The sequence below is a fragment of the Tupaia chinensis genome, unplaced genomic scaffold (assembly GCF_000334495.1).
Source record: "Tupaia chinensis unplaced genomic scaffold, TupChi_1.0 Scaffold000138_1, whole genome shotgun sequence".
NCBI classification, from domain to species: domain Eukaryota; kingdom Metazoa; phylum Chordata; class Mammalia; order Scandentia; family Tupaiidae; genus Tupaia; species Tupaia belangeri.
Window position 1 is genome coordinate 682633 of NW_006159608.1, and position 22651 is coordinate 705283.

Below are 22651 nucleotides of genomic sequence, written 5' to 3' on the forward strand. Positions count from 1 at the left end.
ATGAGGAAAGAGTCGGACGAGTGGACATCCTAGCAGTTGGCCGGATATTATTGAGTAAGGTAAGGATCCTATAGCAAAAAGTAAGAGTAAAAGAGAAAGAGATGCTAGAGTAAAAGAGATACCAGAGTAGAAGAGAGAGATACCAGAGTAAGGAGATACCAGAGTAAAATAAAGAGATTATAGAATAAGAAAAGGAGTGGATTCTATTATTACTGGGTGTAAAACATGGGGACAAAATTGTCGAAAGAAAGGAAAATGTATGTTCATGTGTTGTCTTATATGTTAAAAGCTAGGGGCGATAAAGTTAGTGTCAAACAGTTACGTCAGTTCTTCATTTTTGTGCAGAAAACATGCCCTTGGTTCCCAGAATAAGGAACAGTTTATGAGGAAATTTGGGACAGGATCAGGAAACGGTATACAACAGAGGGTCCTAACAAGATTCCCATCTTTGCTTTCTCCCTGTGGAATTTAATTAAGGAGTACTTGAAACAAAACCCTCCAAAAGAAACTGGAGTTGGTTCAGTAACCACCAAATAACACTCCGGAGGGCTATGCCTCCCTCTGTCCTAAAATATCAGAGTTTGTAACTAAAGACGAGGATACAGAGTAATACCTGGTAAAGAAAACGACAGTCTTGTAAAGTTAGACTTAAGACTGCAGATTCCAAAGGGGTTGCAGGGCAGGAGGAGAAAGGAGCTGCTGCCCTTAGGCCTAGTACTCCCCCGCTGTGACCTGCTACTTCCCAGTCAAAACCTAACTGCACATCGAATGGCGCTAGGACAGAAAGAACAACTCCCACTTTAACGCCCCTCCAGAGAGCTTGGCATTGGTGGCAGAGGAGAGGATACATCGGGATTTAAATTGTGCCTGGTTATAGAGGCTCCTAATCCTGACAATCCAAATCAAAATCAACGTCAGCATGAGCCAATATCCTTTAAAACGCTAAAAGAATTGAAAACGGCTTGTACACAATATGGTCCCGGGGCACCTTATACAATTGCGGTATTAGAGACAGCTACGCAATCTGCGTTTACCCCCAATGATTGGCAGGTGCTAGGCAAGGCATGCTTATCAGGAGGAGATTATCTTTTGTGGAAATCTAACTGGTTTGAGGAAGCCCAAGAACAGGCGAATAGGAGTGAACAACATGGAATACCCATCACAGTTGAAATGTTAACTGGAACAAGAAAGCAGGCCAATACTGGCGCACAAATTGGATACACTCCACGGGCATACCAGCAGATTAGCATGAGATGCAGGAATTGCCGGAAAAGGCGCCCTGGTCAGGATCGAGGGACAAGTGGTTTGATCAGTATACGACAGGGACCTAGTGAGTTGTATCAAGATTTTATTTCCCGCTTGTCACAGGCCATATCGTGAATGGTCTCTGATCAGGAGGCAGGACACATTTTGTTAAAACTATGCCTCTCCTAAAGCAGCTATTGCTCCGAAAAAGAAAGGGGGAACAGTAGATTATATTAGACATTTTTAGGACAATGAAAATGACACTGCTACGTACTAAAAGCTAAACTGCTAAAAATTTAGTGTTTTGGTAAATATGTAAACTTCTACATACAAAACTGTAACCTTAATGGCCTTTCTGGAGGCATTTAATTCCCCAGTCTATTAAGATAATAAGTAGTAATAAATAGTAAATAGTAATACATAGTAATAATAAATAATAAATAAAACTAATTGTACTAATGTAATGCCGTTAGTAACAAATTAGGTAATTATCTTTAAATACTATTTATACAATAAAAATAACTGTATACTTTGTTCTCACTATTTTCAGTTTTGTCATTGACAGTTTCAAGATTGCTTCCAATGGAACAGATTCTAACAAGTACCTAGGTTGTTAGAACCTCTGAAGAACACTGTAAAAGAGCTAATTTTATTTTCAAAAGACTTCTGGAATCTCTCCTATCTGCTTTACATTAAATAATTAGGACTCTACTTGTTTGCCTCCTTTTACAAAGGTATGGATATCCTCCAAAATCCTTCCAAAACTTGTTAATGCTATTCTTAAATTCATTAATTAGAAAATTTTCAACATACTAATCTTTTAAAGTTCTTTTTGACTTCCACAGTTCCCACCTGTAGCTTCCCTTTGAAAAATTCTGTGAATCTCAGAGCTTCCTCTAAATACTGTTTAGTCCTAACATTCTGTTATAAACTGCCCAACCCATACTCAAAAAAAATTTTTTTTAAAAAGGGGAATGATTGGGAAAATAACAAAAATTTTTAAATTATGTAACCACATAAATAATTTCTGATAAATCGCTTTTAGATGAGGAAAGAGTCGGACGAGTGGACATCCTAGCAGTTGGCCGGATATTATTGAGTAAGGTAAGGATCCTATAGCAAAAAGTAAGAGTAAAAGAGAAAGAGATGCTAGAGTAAAAGAGATACCAGAGTAGAAGAGAGAGATACCAGAGTAAGGAGATACCAGAGTAAAATAAAGAGATTATAGAATAAGAAAAGGAGTGGATTCTATTATTACTGGGTGTAAAACATGGGGACAAAATTGTCGAAAGAAAGGAAAATGTATGTTCATGTGTTGTCTTATATGTTAAAAGCTAGGGGCGATAAAGTTAGTGTCAAACAGTTACGTCAGTTCTTCATTTTTGTGCAGAAAACATGCCCTTGGTTCCCAGAATAAGGAACAGTTTATGAGGAAATTTGGGACAGGATCAGGAAACGGTATACAACAGAGGGTCCTAACAAGATTCCCATCTTTGCTTTCTCCCTGTGGAATTTAATTAAGGAGTACTTGAAACAAAACCCTCCAAAAGAAACTGGAGTTGGTTCAGTAACCACCAAATAACACTCCGGAGGGCTATGCCTCCCTCTGTCCTAAAATATCAGAGTTTGTAACTAAAGACGAGGATACAGAGTAATACCTGGTAAAGAAAACGACAGTCTTGTAAAGTTAGACTTAAGACTGCAGATTCCAAAGGGGTTGCAGGGCAGGAGGAGAAAGGAGCTGCTGCCCTTAGGCCTAGTACTCCCCCGCTGTGACCTGCTACTTCCCAGTCAAAACCTAACTGCACATCGAATGGCGCTAGGACAGAAAGAACAACTCCCACTTTAACGCCCCTCCAGAGAGCTTGGCATTGGTGGCAGAGGAGAGGATACATCGGGATTTAAATTGTGCCTGGTTATAGAGGCTCCCAATCCTGACAATCCAAATCAAATCAACGTCAGCATGAGCCAATATCCTTTAAAACGCTAAAAGAATTGAAAACGGCTTGTACACAATATGGTCCCGGGGCACCTTATACAATTGCGGTATTAGAGACAGCTACGCAATCTGCGTTTACCCCCAATGATTGGCAGGTGCTAGGCAAGGCATGCTTATCAGGAGGAGATTATCTTTTGTGGAAATCTAACTGGTTTGAGGAAGCCCAAGAACAGGCGAATAGGAGTGAACAACATGGAATACCCATCACAGTTGAAATGTTAACTGGAACAAGAAAGCAGGCCAATACTGGCGCACAAATTGGATACACTCCACGGGCATACCAGCAGATTAGCATGAGATGCAGGAATTGCCGGAAAAGGCGCCCTGGTCAGGATCGAGGGACAAGTGGTTTGATCAGTATACGACAGGGACCTAGTGAGTTGTATCAAGATTTTATTTCCCGCTTGTCACAGGCCATATCGTGAATGGTCTCTGATCAGGAGGCAGGACACATTTTGTTAAAACTATGCCTCTCCTAAAGCAGCTATTGCTCCGAAAAAGAAAGGGGGAACAGTAGATTATATTAGACATTTTTAGGACAATGAAAATGACACTGCTACGTACTAAAAGCTAAACTGCTAAAAATTTAGTGTTTTGGTAAATATGTAAACTTCTACATACAAAACTGTAACCTTAATGGCCTTTCTGGAGGCATTTAATTCCCCAGTCTATTAAGATAATAAGTAGTAATAAATAGTAAATAGTAATACATAGTAATAATAAATAATAAATAAAACTAATTGTACTAATGTAATGCCGTTAGTAACAAATTAGGTAATTATCTTTAAATACTATTTATACAATAAAAATAACTGTATACTTTGTTCTCACTATTTTCAGTTTTGTCATTGACAGTTTCAAGATTGCTTCCAATGGAACAGATTCTAACAAGTACCTAGGTTGTTAGAACCTCTGAAGAACACTGTAAAAGAGCTAATTTTATTTTCAAAAGACTTCTGGAATCTCTCCTATCTGCTTTACATTAAATAATTAGGACTCTACTTGTTTGCCTCCTTTTACAAAGGTATGGATATCCTCCAAAATCCTTCCAAAACTTGTTAATGCTATTCTTAAATTCATTAATTAGAAAATTTTCAACATACTAATCTTTTAAAGTTCTTTTTGACTTCCACAGTTCCCACCTGTAGCTTCCCTTTGAAAAATTCTGTGAATCTCAGAGCTTCCTCTAAATACTGTTTAGTCCTAACATTCTGTTATAAACTGCCCAACCCATACTCAAAAAAAATTTTTTTTAAAAAGGGGAATGATTGGGAAAATAACAAAAATTTTTAAATTATGTAACCACATAAATAATTTCTGATAAATCGCTTTTAGAACTACAGTTTTATGAGAAGAAAATGTCTAGTATTGGTGTTCTGTAAAAATCAGGCATAAACACTAATGGACAAGTGTTACTTTCGCTTACTGCTTACAACTGGCCTCTTAAGTAAATGTAATCTCTTGCCTTGGAATAAAAAATGATCAAGGACAGTGTGAATGTGGCTATTTTCTTCCCAATAGATTGATTGTCATTACCCGTCTGATCATGTTACATAATTTGCCTGTGTTACTGCATTTGTTTTTCCCAAAGTACTCTCACTTAAGCCCATTCCAAGTGCTCTAGTGGTATTCGCTGTTGATCAACTGGAAGGCACTCCCATTAGAAATTCGCTTCAAAAATCTTGTCTTATCACAAACATTTTCTCATAAAACCGACTTAGGAGATTGTTTTAAAATCTTTTTGCAGGTGTACGTGTGTGCATACATATGATACGTTGTATTACATACTGTATGTTGTATGTCTGTAGAGTGACTCTACACTTGTAGCCCTTCTTCCCAGTGAGTCGTGATAGTTGCCTGCAAATAAACCTGAGATGACCCATTGTGGAGAGCAGCCAATCATGTGGCCTGAAGGCCTTAAGGAATTCCTTTCAATTTGGTTTATGAAAAAGAGCGCTCAGACAAATTAATTTAAATACTCCTCTAGTTCACGTAACTTAAAATCATTAACAAATAAGCTAGTTTCAATATAAATGAAGATCTTCACGATTTCTGACTAATATTTTGTCCAAAATTTTATTTGTCAGGCAACATCATGTTTAATTTATAATTGAGAATAATTATTGAATTATTAATAATTAATGGATGATTAGTCATCCATTCAATGAAACAGCTAATATTTATATTATATGTTATATGTTACTTAGTAAATATATGACCAACAGGGAAAATGGATTAGTGACTAAACTTTAACATTTTGTTTTTCAGAGGTAATCAAAACAAAGCAAAAAAAAAAAAAAAAAGTTTAGGTCCTGTTTAATAAGACTGATTTTCCTAAAGTTTAATTTTTAATTTTCCTGTGGTTCAGTTACAGGACTTCTGGCTAAAAATAATAAAAAGTACATTTCTTATAATAATTATAAATAACCCGTGTATTGGGTTATTTATAACTAATAACAATATATGTAACCCATATATTGGTCTTTGAGTTGTTTATTTATGTAGTCTGCCATGTATTTTGTTTTAATGACAACTAAGTTAACCCTTTTCATCCCTAAAATGTTTAAAACAGTTAACTTTCATTTTCTACAGACAATTAAATATTTAAGCTTTTGCTATCTTTGACAAGTTTTCCTCAAAATCAAATTCTAAATTAAGCTTTTTTGACCTCAGAATACCTTTTGGATGTTTACAGAGGCCCCCTAAAACATCCAAAAGATGTGTTAAATCAATCGGGCTTCTTTTAAGGTATTAAATGATATTGGAAAACATTGTCAAATCAAGTAATTTTAATTTTATTGTTATATGTTTAAATAAGTTATATATTTGTAAATAAATGTTATATATGTGTTCTGTATTTATATATGTATTTATATTCCAAAATAATTTAAAATTCCTAAAAGTCAATGATATGGTATTAATCAGGTGGTTACAGATAATATTAAACTAGTATATGCATAAATACTGCCAAATTTCTTTATCAGTTGTAAATCATTGTCAAATCTTTAACTAGGGTTGTTCAGATCTTATTATCCATAGGTAATTACTTTGTTTAACATTTTTCTAAAAACTTTTTCCAAATGGCTATAATCCAAGATTTTGTGCGTGGATGGAAGTGCCCACTTTTCATTTGCCACATTAGATCTCACACCGGCCTCCCTGGTGCTGTTATATTTGGTAAGAGCAAATGTGGTTTGTTTCAGACACTCCAGAAACACAGGCACAGCAATTACACAACCTTTTTCAGCAAAATACTAGTTCCTTATGCAAACAATTTTCTATCACTAGACAACCGGCAGTAGACAACTGGCAGGTACTGCTTTCGTATGTAGATGCTTCTCAATAGCCCTGCTAGAGTAGCTACGGAAGCACATATTTGCATGTGTCTACAGGCACATGTTTTAATCACATGTTTTCAGATTGGCTGCTCTCCATAATGGGTCATCTCAGGTTTATGTTCGGGTAACTATCATGACTCACTGGGAACAAAGGCTACAAGTGTAGGGTCACTCTATCCTCACAAATATAACCTGGGATCCCCCACATGAAACATTCTAGGAAAAGTATCATCTTTTTAAAAGAAAAACTATAATGAAAAAGGAATCTTACTAAGACTATTAAGGATTTTCAAAGTTTTCTTTGCATTATATTAAATGAGACGAATATAACAATGGTTTTAAATTAGTTTCTAATTTATTGGGAGTTCAGTTTTGGAAAAGAAGGACCAGCAGTTGGAATAATGGCTATATCGCTGGACTCCCACGTAGTCAACCACGATTCAAGTCCCGGACCCAGCGGCTGAAACTCACACTGGGCGCGTGTGCATGTGTGCCCAAGATCTCGAGAGGAGAATGGAGGAGAAATCTCGCTTTCTGTCTCTCTGTCTCTCTCTGTCTTTCTGGCGAGCACACATGCCCTACTAAATTTTATTTTATTAGTAGTATTGTTTAATTTGGAAAAGCAGCAGCAATTTTGCTGTAAATATGATCTCTCTATATAAATATGTAAATATTCATATCCAGTGGTCCACTAAAATGAGCCTTCAGATGTTGGATAACGTTTTGATGGACACAGGGTATATTTTGAAGCATTTAGAAGTGGATATAGAGAGGTGAGTGTGCCCTTTAAAAGATGTTTTTTTTTTTTTTTACAAACCATAGGGAGTGCTAACCAGATGTTAACATGCTGACCATTAGGTGGTAAAGTAATCCAAAAAAGTATTGTCGTGTTCTGTTCACTCTACTGGTTAAATTGTTAGGCAATTCTGTGTACATTTTATCAGAACTGTGTGAGTATGGAAAAGAAAAGGAGTCTTGAAGGATATGCAGCCAAATATTTAGTAGGATTAGTTAAGGGAATATTAGAATCATTAGGAGGCCTCATCTGTATAAATGTGCACACTTCCATTTGCTTACTAAACAGTTACACCAAAACAGCTAGACAAAAGTTTACTAAAATAGAAATGTATATTTCATATACATTGTAAATGTATATGAAAAGATTTAAACTACCATCCATATCTATCTTCCTGACATTTATTTTGGGCTTTCCTAGAGACAAAACATCTGTACTTCGGGAACCAGCAGTTAGCGTAATGGCTATGTCGCTGGATTCCCACGTAGTCGACCACGGTTCGTGTCCCGGACCCAGTGGCTTAAAACTCACGCCGGGCGCGTGTGCGTGCGTGCCCAAGATCCCGAGAGGAGAATGGAGGAGAAGGGATTGCAGCGTGACCATCCCCACTGGGGGGTGATTTCTCGCTTTCTGTCTCTATGTCTCTCTCTGTCTGTCTGGCGAGCGTACGCGCCCTACAGTGAAAATCTGTCAAAAAAAAAAACAAAAAAAAAACAAACAAAAAAAAAACAAAAAAAAACCATCTGTACTTCAAAGTCATGATTCTCAGTTATAACATGGGCCCTGTGCTCTAATAACAGGTGTTGGCTAACAAATGGCCTGCTTCCTACATAGATCGCTGTCTGTACAAGTACAGGTGGAAGCTCTGCCTATGTGTTCTTTCCAGATAGGAGAGAGCTCTACTGGGACCTGGAATAGGCACAAATAGAGTACCTGAAGGGCTTTCTTTCTTTTTTTTTTTGGAGAGGTTTTTGCTATAGGGCATGTGTGCTTGCCAGAAAGAGAGAGACAGAAAGCAAGAAATAACCCCCTGGGGGGATAGTCACACCGCAATCCCTTCTCCTCCATTCTCCTCTTGGGATCTTGGGCATACACGCACACACTCCTGGCGTGAGTTTAAGCCACCGGGTCCGGGACTCGAACCGTGGTTGAGTACATGGGAGTCCAGTGACGTAGCCATTATGCCAACTGCTAATCCCTTTGAAGGGCTTTAATACAAGAACTTCTGGCCATTGATGAGAGAAAGGGAAATGTTTAATATCAGAAAAAAGACAAGCCTCACTTTCATTTCCCAATCTTTTTTGAAGTTTCTACTGTTCTATTTTCCCCATACAAGATACCTTCAAATAGTGTAGACTGGTCAGATGTCTGTGAGATTTATCTTACAGTTAGCTGTTTTTTTTCTCTTTCTATCATCTAACTGCTGCAGAATGCTTATGTGATTTTTCTGGCAGTTTGCAGATAGGATCCAGCTGACTGCAGGAATTCAGGTCACTGGGAAACAAGAGCCCCTTGAATCTCTCTCACCTTTGTGATGTGGCTGGTGGGAGAGAGTGCTAACATGAAGGAGACAGGAAAAACATTTTAGCATTTCAGCTTCTACATTCTTAGAAAACTTTTCCTCCCTATAAGTCTTGTTCTAAGCTATCACACATGGGGAGAGAAAAATCTCCAAAGATGCTATTAGCAATGAGTCCCTACCTTACATCAATGGTCACAACTACTTAAACGTGAGGAGGTTGGTCCCAGTTTTGAAAACAGTTACAAGTGACTTTAAAAATGCATGCCCTGGACCAATCAGATGGCAGCTGGATCCCATGTGGCCAACCGTGCAGTTCGAATCCCAGACCTGCTGGCGCAAGGAAGACAGTAGGTACATGTGCATGCATGCCCAGAATCCGGAGAGGAGAACAGATGGGATAGTCATCCCTCCCCCCGGTGATGGAGGGCTTGCTTTTTCGCTTTCTCTCCCCCACCTCCTGCTCTCCATCTCCAGTGAATGCACACCCTATAGCAAATTAAAAAAAAAAAAAAAATGTAATGTACCCATCTGGATGGTGGCACAACGGTAAAATGCAATGCTCTACAAGCCTGACCCACGTGAGTAGGTTCTAGTGTCACATCCCAGAGCCCATCCTGGGTATGCCAAACATGTTTGTGTCCATGATACAGGGCCAGCTGAAGCTGGGGGTGGATCTGACATCAAGACTCTGTTGGAGGTGTTGGCATTTTGTCTTTTCTGTCTCTCTTTTTCTCTGTCTCTTTACTCATGGAAGAAATAAAATGTACTTTAAAAAAGAAAAATAAGTACTATCTATATTTTAAACTATTTTACAATAAACATGAAATATTGGTAATTTTTAAAATTTAAATTAGGTAAATTCTGGTAGACTGCTATATGGCAACTTATACCTAGAACCAACTAAGTAAACTTCATATGCAAAATTATGCCAAGTCACAAAGATTTTATGACTTGGGAGAAAGGTCTTAGGAAAATGTGCTTTTGTTTACCTGAAACCTAGCAGGCCTGTAAGGCCTGGGCTGGACTGCTCACACTAGAAACCAAGAAATATGCCCTCACAGGCTAGGTCAGCTTCAAAGGTGAGTTGCTGCTTGAGGCAGATAGAAAGGAAGAGAAGGATGAGGGATAGGTGGCCATGTGAAGGCCCTGGCTATGCTTGGGGGAAGGAGAGAGAACATCCTAGGTCACTATCTGAGAGCCCCATCAATGCCTAAGGGAGACTTATGCAGCCTTTCCATCCCAGAGGAGGCCAAGAAAAGGAGAAATGCCTACAGATGTCAAGACAGTCCTGTTTCCTTCAAGCAGAAGTCCATTACCTGTAGTCATCCTGGCAGACGAATGCAATATTCCTTTTGTTTATTATCATTTTCAGTTCATTTACTGAGGAACCTGAGCATGAATCACTGCGGAAGAAAGAAGAAAGTATTAAAATGGCAAGCCTTCACAAACATTTCCTTAGTTTTTATTTATTTATTTATTTTTTTGAAGCAGACCCTTGACAAGACCCTGGGAGAAAGAGGTGCAGCATAAATCCAGCCTATAGGAGCTCTCAGGTGCAAGGGAACTGATGGTGAACCACTTAGAGATCCATTGTGGAGATAAGATTAAGAGGTTGTTGGGATGGGTTAAATGTATAGTAAGGCTCCATTCACCTCCTAAGCCAGTCTGTTCCCACTGCATTCTCGTGACTATGGATGTTTTTGTGGAGTGATTTAATAAATCACTTGGTACTGTAGGGTATGCCTTGCACATTGACATTTCTTCCCCAAACCCCCAGCTAAGACTGTTCTCACAGGAATACAGCCTTTCCCTGTGCCCTAAGAGCTCCCAGCTGGAGCCCAGTCTAAGAGAGTGAGTAAGCACATACATATAGCAAGGCCCCGGGCACTCATACATAGGGAGCATAATTTGTTAATTCTGTTAGTAGATAAGTAATTTTTACTGTAATTAATGTCATCTTCAAACAGTAGAGACAATAACCAGATCCAGGTACTGAGAGACAGAAAGCCTACCGGACCCCACTAATGACAGTTGCTTTGATCTGACTGTATATGTAACTGACTGCTATACAGCAATGTGGCATGGATCTCTTGTTGATCAGCTGCCATTGAGGCATCCCTTAAATTGAACAAACTCATGGACTCCTGGGTGACTTTTTTGGAGTTGATATACATTATGGGCAGGCCCTGTCAGATTTGGGGCTCTCATGGTACAGGTAGTAAAATATACCTGGAAATTCCTCCAACACTATGCATCACCCAGACCTGTAGTGTATGAACCTTCTCTGGATTCAAATGAAGGATTTCCACACTTCCAAGAATGCTAAGACAGAGGAGAAAAGGAACACTGTCAACCTCAACCTATGTATTCAGGTATCCTTACTGCCCACCTTCCCTGATCCCTCCATCCCTCTCCCACCTAGTGAAACCCAGCAAGACCACCAGTTAGGATCTACTTTGGAAACTGACCCATCAGTCACATTTCTCATTCAACATGACCATCAATTAACAAGATTTTCAAAATAAGATTCTTAATCTGTGCATTGATGTTGATTCTTTGAATACTTGCCATTCAAGGTACAAGAGTAGGAAACATTTGACAGATGGAAAAATGTAAGTTAAAAAAAAGAAAAATAGAACATGTGTATTATGAAATGAACTAACTTCTGTTGCATGGCAGTCTATTTCATAAATTGGTTTAATTATGTATGCTTATTAGGATTTTAGTATGCATGATGATATTTCTATGTATCCCAATAATGACAAGCTAATTGTTGACTTGTCTTGTATTTTTTTCTTTTGTATTCTTTATATCGTTTGCTTGGATAGAAAAAGAAAAAAGAAAATTTTCTCCATTAAAATAACTAGTTCCGGGAACCAGCAGTTAGCGTAATGGCTGTGTCGCTAGATTCTCACGTAGTCGACCGCGGTTCGTGTCCGGGACCCGATGGCTTGAAACTCACGCCAGGCGCGTGTGCGTGCGTGCCCAAGATCCCAAGAGGAGAATGGAGGAGAATGGATTACAGCGTGACCATCCCCTCTGGGGGGTGATTTCTCACTTTCTGTCTCTATGTCTCTCTCTGTCTGGCGAGCACATGCGCCCTGTAGCAAAAACCTCTCCATAAATAAATAAATAAATAAATAAATAAATAAAATAACTAGTGCCTTTGTCAAAATCAACTGAATATATATTTTCCTGGGAACTTATTTTCTCTCATTATTCCATATCTTCTCAATCTTTTCAGTTTTGTAGAGTTCAAAATATGAATTCTCTCTTTTTTTTTTTTTGAGAGGTTTTTTGCTGTAGGGTGCGTGTGTTCACAAGACAGAGAAACAGAAAGTAAGAAATCACCCCCCAGGGGAATGGCCGTGCTGCAATCCCTTCTCCTCCATTCTCCTCTCTTGGGATCTTAGGCACTCACACACGCACCTGGCATGAGTTTTTTAAGCTACCAGGTCCGGGACTCGAATTGCGGTCGACTACATGGGAGTCCAGTGACGTAGCCATTACTCTAACTGCTGGTCCCAAAACATGAATTCTCTTGAGGTGTAATTCATACACATTTAAATGCACCCGTTTTAAGGGAACTGACCATGAATCATAACTCATACGACCATAATCAAGATATAGAACATTTCTTAATCCTTTTCCTCTTGCCCTTTGCTGCCAATTCCTACCTACCCTCTGACCTCAATAAATAAATAAGCAATCTGCCATTCAAACAGTAGTCCTATACCAGCATAATGAGCACCAGCTGGGATCTAAGGAGACCTGCAGAAGGGCAGCCCACCACCACTTGCTGAGTTATTCTGTAGTTGATCAATCCTCAGGCAGTTTACAAACACAGTGAAATTTGAGAAGCAAGCCTTAGAGCTGTCCCAATCCCATTCCTAAATTCTTCCCTGTTAGTTTCTGACACTGCCACTTCTGTTGCAAATACTTGTATTCCTAATATCAGATTATAAAATTCTGAATTGTTAATACTTTCATCCACAAGACTGAGATCTGAAGACAAAAGGATGAATGCTTCTTTTGGACTAAATATTAAAACAGGTAAGAGGGAAAATTTGGGGCACCTAGAGTTACCAGGGCAAATTAACATATACTACCTCCTTCAATCGGCCTTATCTGGGGAAAGATTGGAGAGCATAAGGCCAAAAAAGACTATCAATGTGTAAACAGTAAGTATAGAGGGGGGTCAAGCAAAGAGGTCATGGGTGTGAGCAGACTGAGTGTGCATTCAGTGGCTCATCACTTCGCACACCATCAGTTAATCTTTGTATCACCATCACCTCTTCAGGTGTATAGTACAGTGGCTCACAGAGGTTAGGTGTCTTGGCTAAGGTCACACAGGTAATAATAATGACCTCTTGAGGTCACTTTTGAGGATAGAAGTCTGTTTTTTTTCTATTTAAAAAAGTTATTAGAGGGCCTGGAGGGAGTCACACCTGCAAACATTAACAGACCATTTTGATCCATTGGTAATAGGACTCACCCTACATCCTGTCCCTGGCATAGTATCATTGGGATGTATATTAAGCCTCCTTATCTCTGTTAAAGAACATTCTTTTCTGATTTTAGCACCTTTTCTTTTCCTTTTTTAAAAAGAATTATTTTATTTAACATTATTTATAATTATCATCATTATTTTAAATTTGACCAGAGAGAAAGGGGAGCAGGGTGGAGAAAGTGAGCAAGCAAGCTGCTAGTTTCAGGACTCAAAACAAGGTCAGCCACATAGGAGTCCAGCGCCTCTAACCACCACGCCACCTGCCAACTCCAGCAACCTCTCTTTTCCTAATCACCAACCTAAAAACTATAAAACCCACCTATAGCCTACAAGTCCCTCCTCTCCCACATGTCCCTCCTTTTTGGGCCAGATTAATAAAATAAATCTTTTTTTTTCTTGAGAGTTTTTTTTTTTTTTTTTTTTTGCTATAGGGCACGTGTGCTCACCAGACAGAGAGAGACAGAGAGACAGAAAGCAAGAAATCACCCCCGAGGGGGGATGGCCACGCTGCAATCCCTTCTCCTCCATTCTCCTCTCGGGATCTTGGGCACGCACGCACATGCACCTGGCATGAGTTTAAGCCACCGGGTCCGAGACTCGAACCGCAGTTGGCTACGTGGGAGTCCAGCAACATAGCCATTACTCTAACTGCTGGCCCCTAAAATAACTCTTCACTAAATTTCAAACTTTGTCTCTCAAAATCAAGTAAAAAGAACCCCTGTACCTAATCACCCCAAGAAAGGCATGTTTGGGGCCTAGGTCACACACATTCTGCTTGAAGTAAGCCTCATTAATTATTATTTTTGCAGAGTTGGTAATTTCTGTCAACAGTCTTAATCAGATGTCGATTCCGCCTGCAAAGAGATCTTGAAGGTCCAGAGCATAGTACTGTGCCAGGTATTCCCAGCAGTAGTTTTGCTGCTGAATTGAGATTCACACCCATTACGGGGAATAGAGGAGTCAAGGAGTCAGACTAGACCTTTGTGGATGGTGTGGGTTTATACAGGCAGAAGCAGCAGCAAAGGGAGGCAGACCATATGGGGGAACAGCATGAACGAAGGTGGGAAATGTGCAGGTGTAGTGTAATGGGGAGAAAGTTGGGAGAATTATACAGGCCCTGAAAAGTAAAAAGCAGGGGTTGATATAGTGCAATGGCCGTTAGGACCATTACAGGATTTTAGACAAAGAAAAAATCAGACAAAATCTCTGACTTAGAAAAACAAATTTCTCCAGAGAATATGAAATTGTTACCTTTTTTAGCCCAAATCTTTTTTTTTAAGAGGTTTTTGCTATAGGGTATATGCACTCGCCAGACAGAGAGAGACAGAGAGACAGAAAGCGAGAAATCACCCCCCAGGGGGGATGGCCACGCCGCAATTCCTTCTCCTCCATTCTCCTCTCGGGATCTTGGGAACGCACGCATATGCGCCCGGAGTGAGTTTAAGCCACCACGTTCAGGACGCAAACCACGGTCGACTACATGGGTGTCCAGCGACGTAGCCATTACGCTAACTGCGGGTCCCTAGCCCAAATCTTTACCTGGTCTGAAACATGAAAAGCAAATTCTATCTAGGAATGAAATAGCCAACAGGAGGCTGTGATAAATCCCACAAATAGGATGCAAAGAAATACTTACCTGTTTTTGTCAAAGGCTTTACTGATGGATCCATTGAGCATCACATGGACCATACCACAGGCAGCTTCTGCAAACTTATAAAAAAAAAAGTGCTCATTATTCCTCAGCATGCTCCATCCAAAAATAGTGCTTAGTATTAGCTGGTTAAGGAGAGAATATCCTTTATGATTTTAGCACAGAAACATTATGTGATTTTTATTCCAAGCCATTGGAGGGATTGTGCTTCACATTAAATTTCTTAAAGCAATTATATATTGTGCAAGTTTTGTTCTGTTTTGTTTTTAAGGTTTTTGTCATCGGGCGTGTGTGCCCAGAGAGATGGTGAGAGGGAAAGTGAAAAATCACCACCTGGGGGGGATGGCCATGCTGTAGTCCTTTCTCTTCCATTTTCCTCCTGAGATACGCACATGCTTGGCATGCATGTCAAGCCACTGAGCCCAGTACTTGATGGGAGTCCAGCACCTTAACCACCACACTATCTGCTGACTCCTGTAAGTGTTTGAACAATGAACTCAAACATTATTGCTCACAATTTGGTGTTTCAGTAGTCGAAAGTCCAGAAGAATAGGAGGAATATTGCTAGTGGAGGAAGATGAAAGCTCTCCCTAAATGCCATGTCCTACATACTATTTAGTGGGAGCAGGGAAGATGATTCAGAGGTAAGAAAAATAGAAACATCACAGAAGGAGAAACTGAGGAGAGAAGAGGCAACCTGAAGCCTGAAAAGAGAGAGAAGGTTTGAATTAGTGAATGGAACGAATGAATAAATATGATGGATCAAGGAGTTTTATTTCTTCGTGTAGCAAACATTCACCAGAAATCTTGGCTAGGCATTGGGGAAAACAAAATGAACAAGTTAAAATGGTCTATGTGCTTCTTCCAGGAGACCTACCCAGACTCCTGAAGCTCAGGTCCCCTTCTCTGAACCCTGCAATACCCCATGTCTCCTTCACATTAATCAACTATATCACAGTGTAGTGATGAGCCCAATGCTGGTTTAGCTGCCAATACTAAGGGCTGTTAGAGCCACAGGCTCACTGCCCTCTTGCCTTTACAGCACTGGGTGCCTTATACTTGGTGCATGGCACAAAGTGAGCACCTAATAAAAATGCATGGAAGAAAAAGAGGGGAGAAGGAAGAAATGAGGAAGCAAAGCGTCCAGCATTTTGTAGTGGAGGTAAGGAATGAACAGACAAAGCGAAACCAAGTCCTAAAGGTTTTCCCCAGATAAAGGCTGAGATAGCCATGAATGGCAAGACCTAAGGGTTTAAGCGAACAATGGTGTTTGAGAAGGGAATGTTGGGTAGATAAGTTAGTTCATGGAGGACCATGACTGTTTGTCAAGGAATCTGAATTTTATTGTATAGGTGAAATTGACACCATGGAAAGATTTGAAATTAAATTGTGAAACCCTTAAAAATTTCCTTAAAAATCTATGATCCAAAAAGTGTTGAAACCAACCTCTGACTGGATGACATCTTTGGTCTTCAAAATTCTAGAATTTCACTATTTGGTACTTACACTCTGGGAAATTGTTTTCCAGAATACTGACTGGGGGTTGTTGCTGCAGTCTTTTCTCCAGTCTGGGCAAGACTTGTAGTTTATTTCTAAAAGACATAGTTTATAGAAAATAATTAAAGTTGGAAGGAAAAAAAGAGTATAAATAAGCTCCATTCTCCTGTAGCTATTTGATCACGGTAGAACCATTTTCCAATGACCTCACTGCCAAGATGGAAGATGGAGAATGGACACATCTCAATCCAATTTAACTAAGTGTCCCCTGAATCCCTTTCCAAGTCCTGACCTTACCGTCTAAATCCAGAGAGGAACACAGTGATGAGTTTTGAGTCATTATTCTGGGAAATAGCAGCAAAAGTTTTCTGGCAGAGACAAGCCCCCAATATTATCACTGAGTGCAGGAAGAATTAGAGATAGGCCAGGTCTCAGGGCTCACTCTTGCCAACAATTTCTCTGCTTCCTGAGGATTGTCTCTTATGCAGACTTTTCTCCCTCACCTTCATAGGTTTCCAAATGCTTAGGCTAAGATGGCCTCAGAGTTTTCCTGCATACTTGCCCACCAAGACAGGCTCAGACTTCAGTGAGACACAAGAGACACAGAGCAGGAATACATGATTTCTGTGTCACATCTCTCAAGGATATCTGACCTAATACACAAACATTTATAAGTATGAGGTCCTGGGGATAAAGAGGTGAGTTGGATGGGATCCCTGCCTTCAGAGAACACATGATATTATGTAATCAAATAAACCAAAGAAAGATCAACTTGGGTTGGGGGTGGGTATGTATTTTAAAGTAGCACCATCAGCGAAGGTTGACATTGAACTTGTTTTTGAAGGATAAACGGAAGTCTTCAGACAGATGAGATTGAATAAGCTGCTCCACACAGAGAGAACTTCTCTGAGACAGACTAATGAGTTTAGGTTAGTACTAGAGCAGAAGCGGTAAGGAAGAGGAGGATGAAAGATAAGGCACATGAAAGACAGAGGCCAGGCAAAGTGAAGGAATTTAGAAAGTTGGACTTTACCCTAGAAGCAAAAGATACCTATTTAGGTTTTACATAGGAGACAGTACCATCACATTTCTGTTTTAGGAGAAACACTCTAGTTGCCAGATGCCTAACAGGTAAGCAATATCCTAAAAGAGTTCTACAACAGTCTCAGCAAGAAAGGAGAGTGTGACTCTGCATAGTAATGCGATAGAGAAAAATGATAATTTATTAAACAAATATATTAGGTTGGTGACTAACTATAGGAGATTAAGAACTATAGGGTAAGAACCAGAGTGGGGGCAGATCACCAAAAAAGAGTATGGTAATTATGGAAGAGACAGATACAATAATTATCCTTAGTGTAGTAATCTGTTCAATATTATACATATATCAAAATATACATCTTAAATATAAAATTAAAAACTTTACAGAAAAAAAAAATGACTCAATGTAGTGTCCAAGAACTATGCAATGAGAATAAAATAGTTAAGGGGTCAACAGGCGGCGTGGTGGTTGAGGCACTGGACTCCCATGTGGCCAACCGTGGTTCAAGTCTCAGACCTAGAGACTTGCTTTCTCACTTTCTCTCTCTGGTCAAAAAATTAAAATAAATAGGGACCAGCAGATGGTATAATGGTTATGTCGCTGGACTCCCATGTAGTCAACCGCTGAGTTCCAGACCCAGCAGCTTAAAACTCACATCAGCTTAAAACTCACACATGTGCATGTGTGCCCAGAATCCTGAGAGGAAAGTGGAGGAAAGGGGATTATGGTGTGGCCACCCCACTGGGGTGGGTGATTTCATGCTTTCTTTCTTTTTGACTCTCTCTGTCTCTCTGTAAGGTACACGTACCCTAGAGCAAACATCTTTCTTAAAAATTAAAAGAGAGGCAACAAGTGGTGAGGTGGCTAAGGTGCTGGACACTCCCACATGGCCGACCATGGGTTAAGTCCCAGACCTGGTGACTTGCTTTCTCACTTTCCCTCTTTCTCTGTCTCTCTCTCTCTCTCTCTTTGTCACTGTCTCTTTTCAAATTAAAATAAATGAATGAATGAATAAAATTAAATAGATAGTTTTTATTTAAAATAAATAAATTAATTAAATCTTAAAAAAAGAATAAAAGAGTTAATAAATAAAGGCTTATGGGGCCAGTCCCTGAAGAAAGAAAGGAGGAAAAAAGAGAGAGAAAAAGATGGAGAGGGAGGTAGGAACAAAGGAAAGAAGAGAGAGAGAAAGAGAGGGAGAGAAAAAAAATCAAAAGGGGAAAAGACTAGCAAGAGAGAGGAGGAAAAGAGGTAGATAAGAAAGGAGGAAGGAAAAATAAAGTACCTTACAAAATATATGTTCATCATCACATTTTTTTGCTGTACTGGAATAGCATCCAAATTCATCTTTTAATTCCATGATTATTAATTGCATCTATGCATGTTTTGCATGCTTCCTTGCCTTTTCACCATAAGACTTTAGTCAGATGTTAACACCATGCTCTTGGACTTCCTAGCTTCTAGAACCGTGAGAAATAAAGCTCTGTTCTTCATAAATTATCCAGTCTGGGTGTTGTGAAGGCACTGAACACTCCCACATGGCCAACCACAATTTGAGTCCTGGACCTGGTGACTTGCTTTCTCCCTTTCCCTCTCTCTCTTTTTGTGTGTCTTTTTCTCTGATTAAATAACAATACATGAATAAATCAATAAAATTAAATAAATATTTTTAAAATAAATGAATAAATTTCCCAGTCTGTGGTATTCTATCATAGCAAGACAAAATGGACTAAGACAGTTTTAGACTTGGAAACAAGCTTGAGACACCTTTGTGGTCTGCCTAACTAAATGAAAATTAAATTTGAATTGGGTAAAAAGGAAGGTCACACTTTGACTTGCACTCCTGTTCCCCATCCTCCAGTCAGAGGATTTCCTTGGGCTTCTGGTTTCTACAGGGGAATAAGAGAACCAGAGGCAACTTCCTTACCATTCAGAGATACTTCCTAAAAGGTTCATTTCGGTCTCACCTCACAGGGATATTGGGTTAGTGTTATGGCTATACCAACTGGGGTCAAGGGAAATCAAGAAAAGAGGCACATGGGGCCAGCAAGTGGCGTGGTGGTTAAAGGTGCTGGATTCCCACATGGTCAACCACGGTTCGAGTCCCGGACCTGGCGGCTCGCCTTCTCTCTCTCTTTCTGTCCCTCTCTGGTCAAATTGAAATAAACAAATAAATAAATAAAGTTAAATAAAAATGATTATAAGAAAAAAAATTTCTAAAATAAAAGAAAAGAGGCACAATTCATAGTTACCAGGGAACAGATCTTGGTGTTCCTGCCAGCTCTTGTGCCCAATCAGAAATACCAACCAGTTTCATAGACCATTTGCAAAGGTGAACTGGTTGTTTTCAGAATCACATTGGAAAGTTCAACCTGCTCTGAGTCCCTCAATGTCTAGTCTCTAGTCTTAGAGCCCACCCCAGTGACCGTTCCCATGCAGGAAGATGACTGCCTCCACCTATTCAGAGATACACAGGGGCTAGAACTGTGGCTCCACTCAACCTAAAAGCCAACTCAATGACCCTTTTTCCACTTCCCTGCATTTCAGAGAAGCATCAGCTCTAGATATAGTTGAGCCAGGAAGTCAAATAGCCACTCTGCTCATCCAAAAGCACTCCCCATAACTCAACTCTTATAGGGGAGGAAATCTTCAACTATGTACTTATAAGGAGCATGGCCTCTAATCCTCCCCACCACCTAACCTCAGAGCTCAGCCTGTAGCCCTGACCAAATTCAGTTTCCAAGTTGCAAATTTCTCAACCAAGGAAAATTACTGGCCTCACCAGAAGCCATTGCAGTACCCGGCCAGCAGCTCTTTCTGACAGAAGAGCCCAATCAGGGGTGTCACCAAATAATTCAGTTCCTCCAGCATTCCCAACCAACATCAGAGCAAAGGCAGCAGCCCATCTAGCCAGAAAATACACAATTTGGGGCCAGCAGGTGGCATGGTGGTTAAGGTGCTGGACTCCCACATGGTTTGAGTCCTAGACCTATTGGCATGCTTTCTCACTTTCTCTCTCTTTCTCTCTCTCTCTATCATCTCTATCTCTGTCTCTATCTCTATCTCCCTGGTGAGTGCATGTGACCAAATTTAAAAACAATAATAATAGTAAGTAAAATTAACTTACTTTTTATTTTATTTTATTATTTTTAGAGATTTTTACAATAGGACACATGCACTCACCAGAAAAAGAGAGACAGAAAGACAAAAAGCAAGAAATCACTCCCCAGGGGTGATGGGATTTTGGGGACTCATGCTCATGTGCCACGAGTTTTAAGCCATCAAGTCCAGGACTTAAACTGTGGTCAGCTACATGGGAATCCAACAACGCAAACATTACACCATCTGCTGGTCCCATAAATAATTCTTAAAGAAAAAAAAAAGAAAGAAAGAAAAAGAAAATCCATAATTAACTCTACCTGCCTGGGGTCATCACCAGGTGGTACCTCCAGAATCCAGACTAAAAAGTGAAGGTCTATCCCTGCTAACAAACACCTTTGAAAGCCAGAAGAGAGAGCTGTGCTCTCAAAAACACAGACAATAGAACAAGAACATAAACATTATAAAGAACTGAGGAATCATGACACCTCCAAAAGAAACTAATAAAACTCTAATAATGAATCCTAAGGATATAGAGACTTACGCAATGACTGACAAAGAATTCAGAATGATTCCCTTAAAGTAAATCAGTGAACTACACGAAAATATAGACAGAAAACTAGGTGCAATTCCAAACAGATACACAAAGTGAGAAATTTCTTTTTAAAAGTCTTTCTTCAAGACCAGCAGTTAGCGTAATGGCTATGTCTCTGGACTCCCATGTAGTCAACGGTGGTTTGAGTCCTGGACCTGGTGGCTTAAACTCACACCGGGTGCGTGTGCGTGCGTGCCCAAGATCCCGAGAGGAGAACGGAGGAGAAGAGATTGTGGCATGGCCATCCCCCCTTGGGGTGTGATTTCTTGCTTTCTGTCTCTCTGTCTCTCTCTGTCTTTCTGGCGAGTGCACGCACCCTATAGCAAAAACCTTAAAAAAAAAAGTCTTTCTTCTTTATTTATGACAGAGTTAGTGTGTGCACTTGTAAGAGTAAGAAAGAGAGAGAGAGGAAGAAAAAGAGTAATACATTCCATAGCATATGGTTGTACTATAATCCCCTTTCTGCAATCATCCTGCCCATCAGATCTTTTCTGGCGAGTGCACGCCCTGGCATGTTTTGTTTTGTTTTGGTTTTTGTTTTTGTTTTGTTTTTGTTGTGTTTTGCTATAGGGGGCTTGCGCTCGCCAGACAGAGAGAGACAGAGAGACAGAAAGTGAGAAATCACCCCCCAGGGGGGATGGTTATGCCACAATCCCTTCTTCTCCATTTCCTCCATTCTCCTCTCAGGATCTTGGTCACGCACGCACATGCGCCCAGCATGAGTTTAAGCCACCGGGTCTGGGACTCGAACTGCGGTCGACTACATGGGAGTTCAGCGACATAGTCATTACGCCAATTGCTGGTCCCAGCCTGGCATGTTTCCGGCTGACTGAGCTGGGAATTCAAACCATGGTCATTATGTGGGATCCAGTTTTTCTTGACCACCACATTATTCTATACCATGGAGCTAGCCTAAAGTGAGAAGTTTAACAAAGGAATAGAAACAATAAAAGGAAGCAAAACAGAAATCCTAGAGATAAAACAATGACTAAAATAAAAGATTCAGGGCCAGGAGGTAGCGTAATGGTTATGTCGCTGGAGTTTCACATAGTAGACCACGGTTAGAGTCCTGGACCCGGCAGCTTAAACTCATGACAGGTGAGTGTGTGTGTATGTTCGAGATCCTGAGAGAAGGGATTGCAGTGTGGCCATCCCCCTGGGGGGTGACTTCTCGCTTTCTGTCTGTCTGTCTCCCTCTGTCTTTCTGGCGAGCGCACACGCCCTATAGCAAAACCTCTAAAAAAAAGGAAAAAGAAAGAAAAATAAAGGGCCCGGCAGATGGCATAGTTGTTGGGATGTTGGACCCCCACATGGCTATGGTTCAAGTCCTAGACCTGGCAGCTTGCTTTCTCACTTT

General features: G+C 40.0%; 1 protein-coding gene across 1 annotated transcript in view; it reads right to left on the minus strand.

Annotated features, from left to right (window-relative positions):
* Positions 1-22651, minus strand: part of CD38 (CD38 molecule) — a gene marked incomplete at its 5' end in the record, with an annotated part of 96188 nt that overhangs the window by 3572 nt on the left and 69965 nt on the right. Inside the window, 4 exons of the mRNA XM_006144904.3 lie at positions 10217-10303; positions 11130-11222; positions 15047-15120; positions 16568-16653. Coding sequence (XP_006144966.2) covers positions 10217-10303; positions 11130-11222; positions 15047-15120; positions 16568-16653 — 340 coding nt within the window. The remainder of the gene's footprint in view (positions 1-10216; positions 10304-11129; positions 11223-15046; positions 15121-16567; positions 16654-22651) is intronic.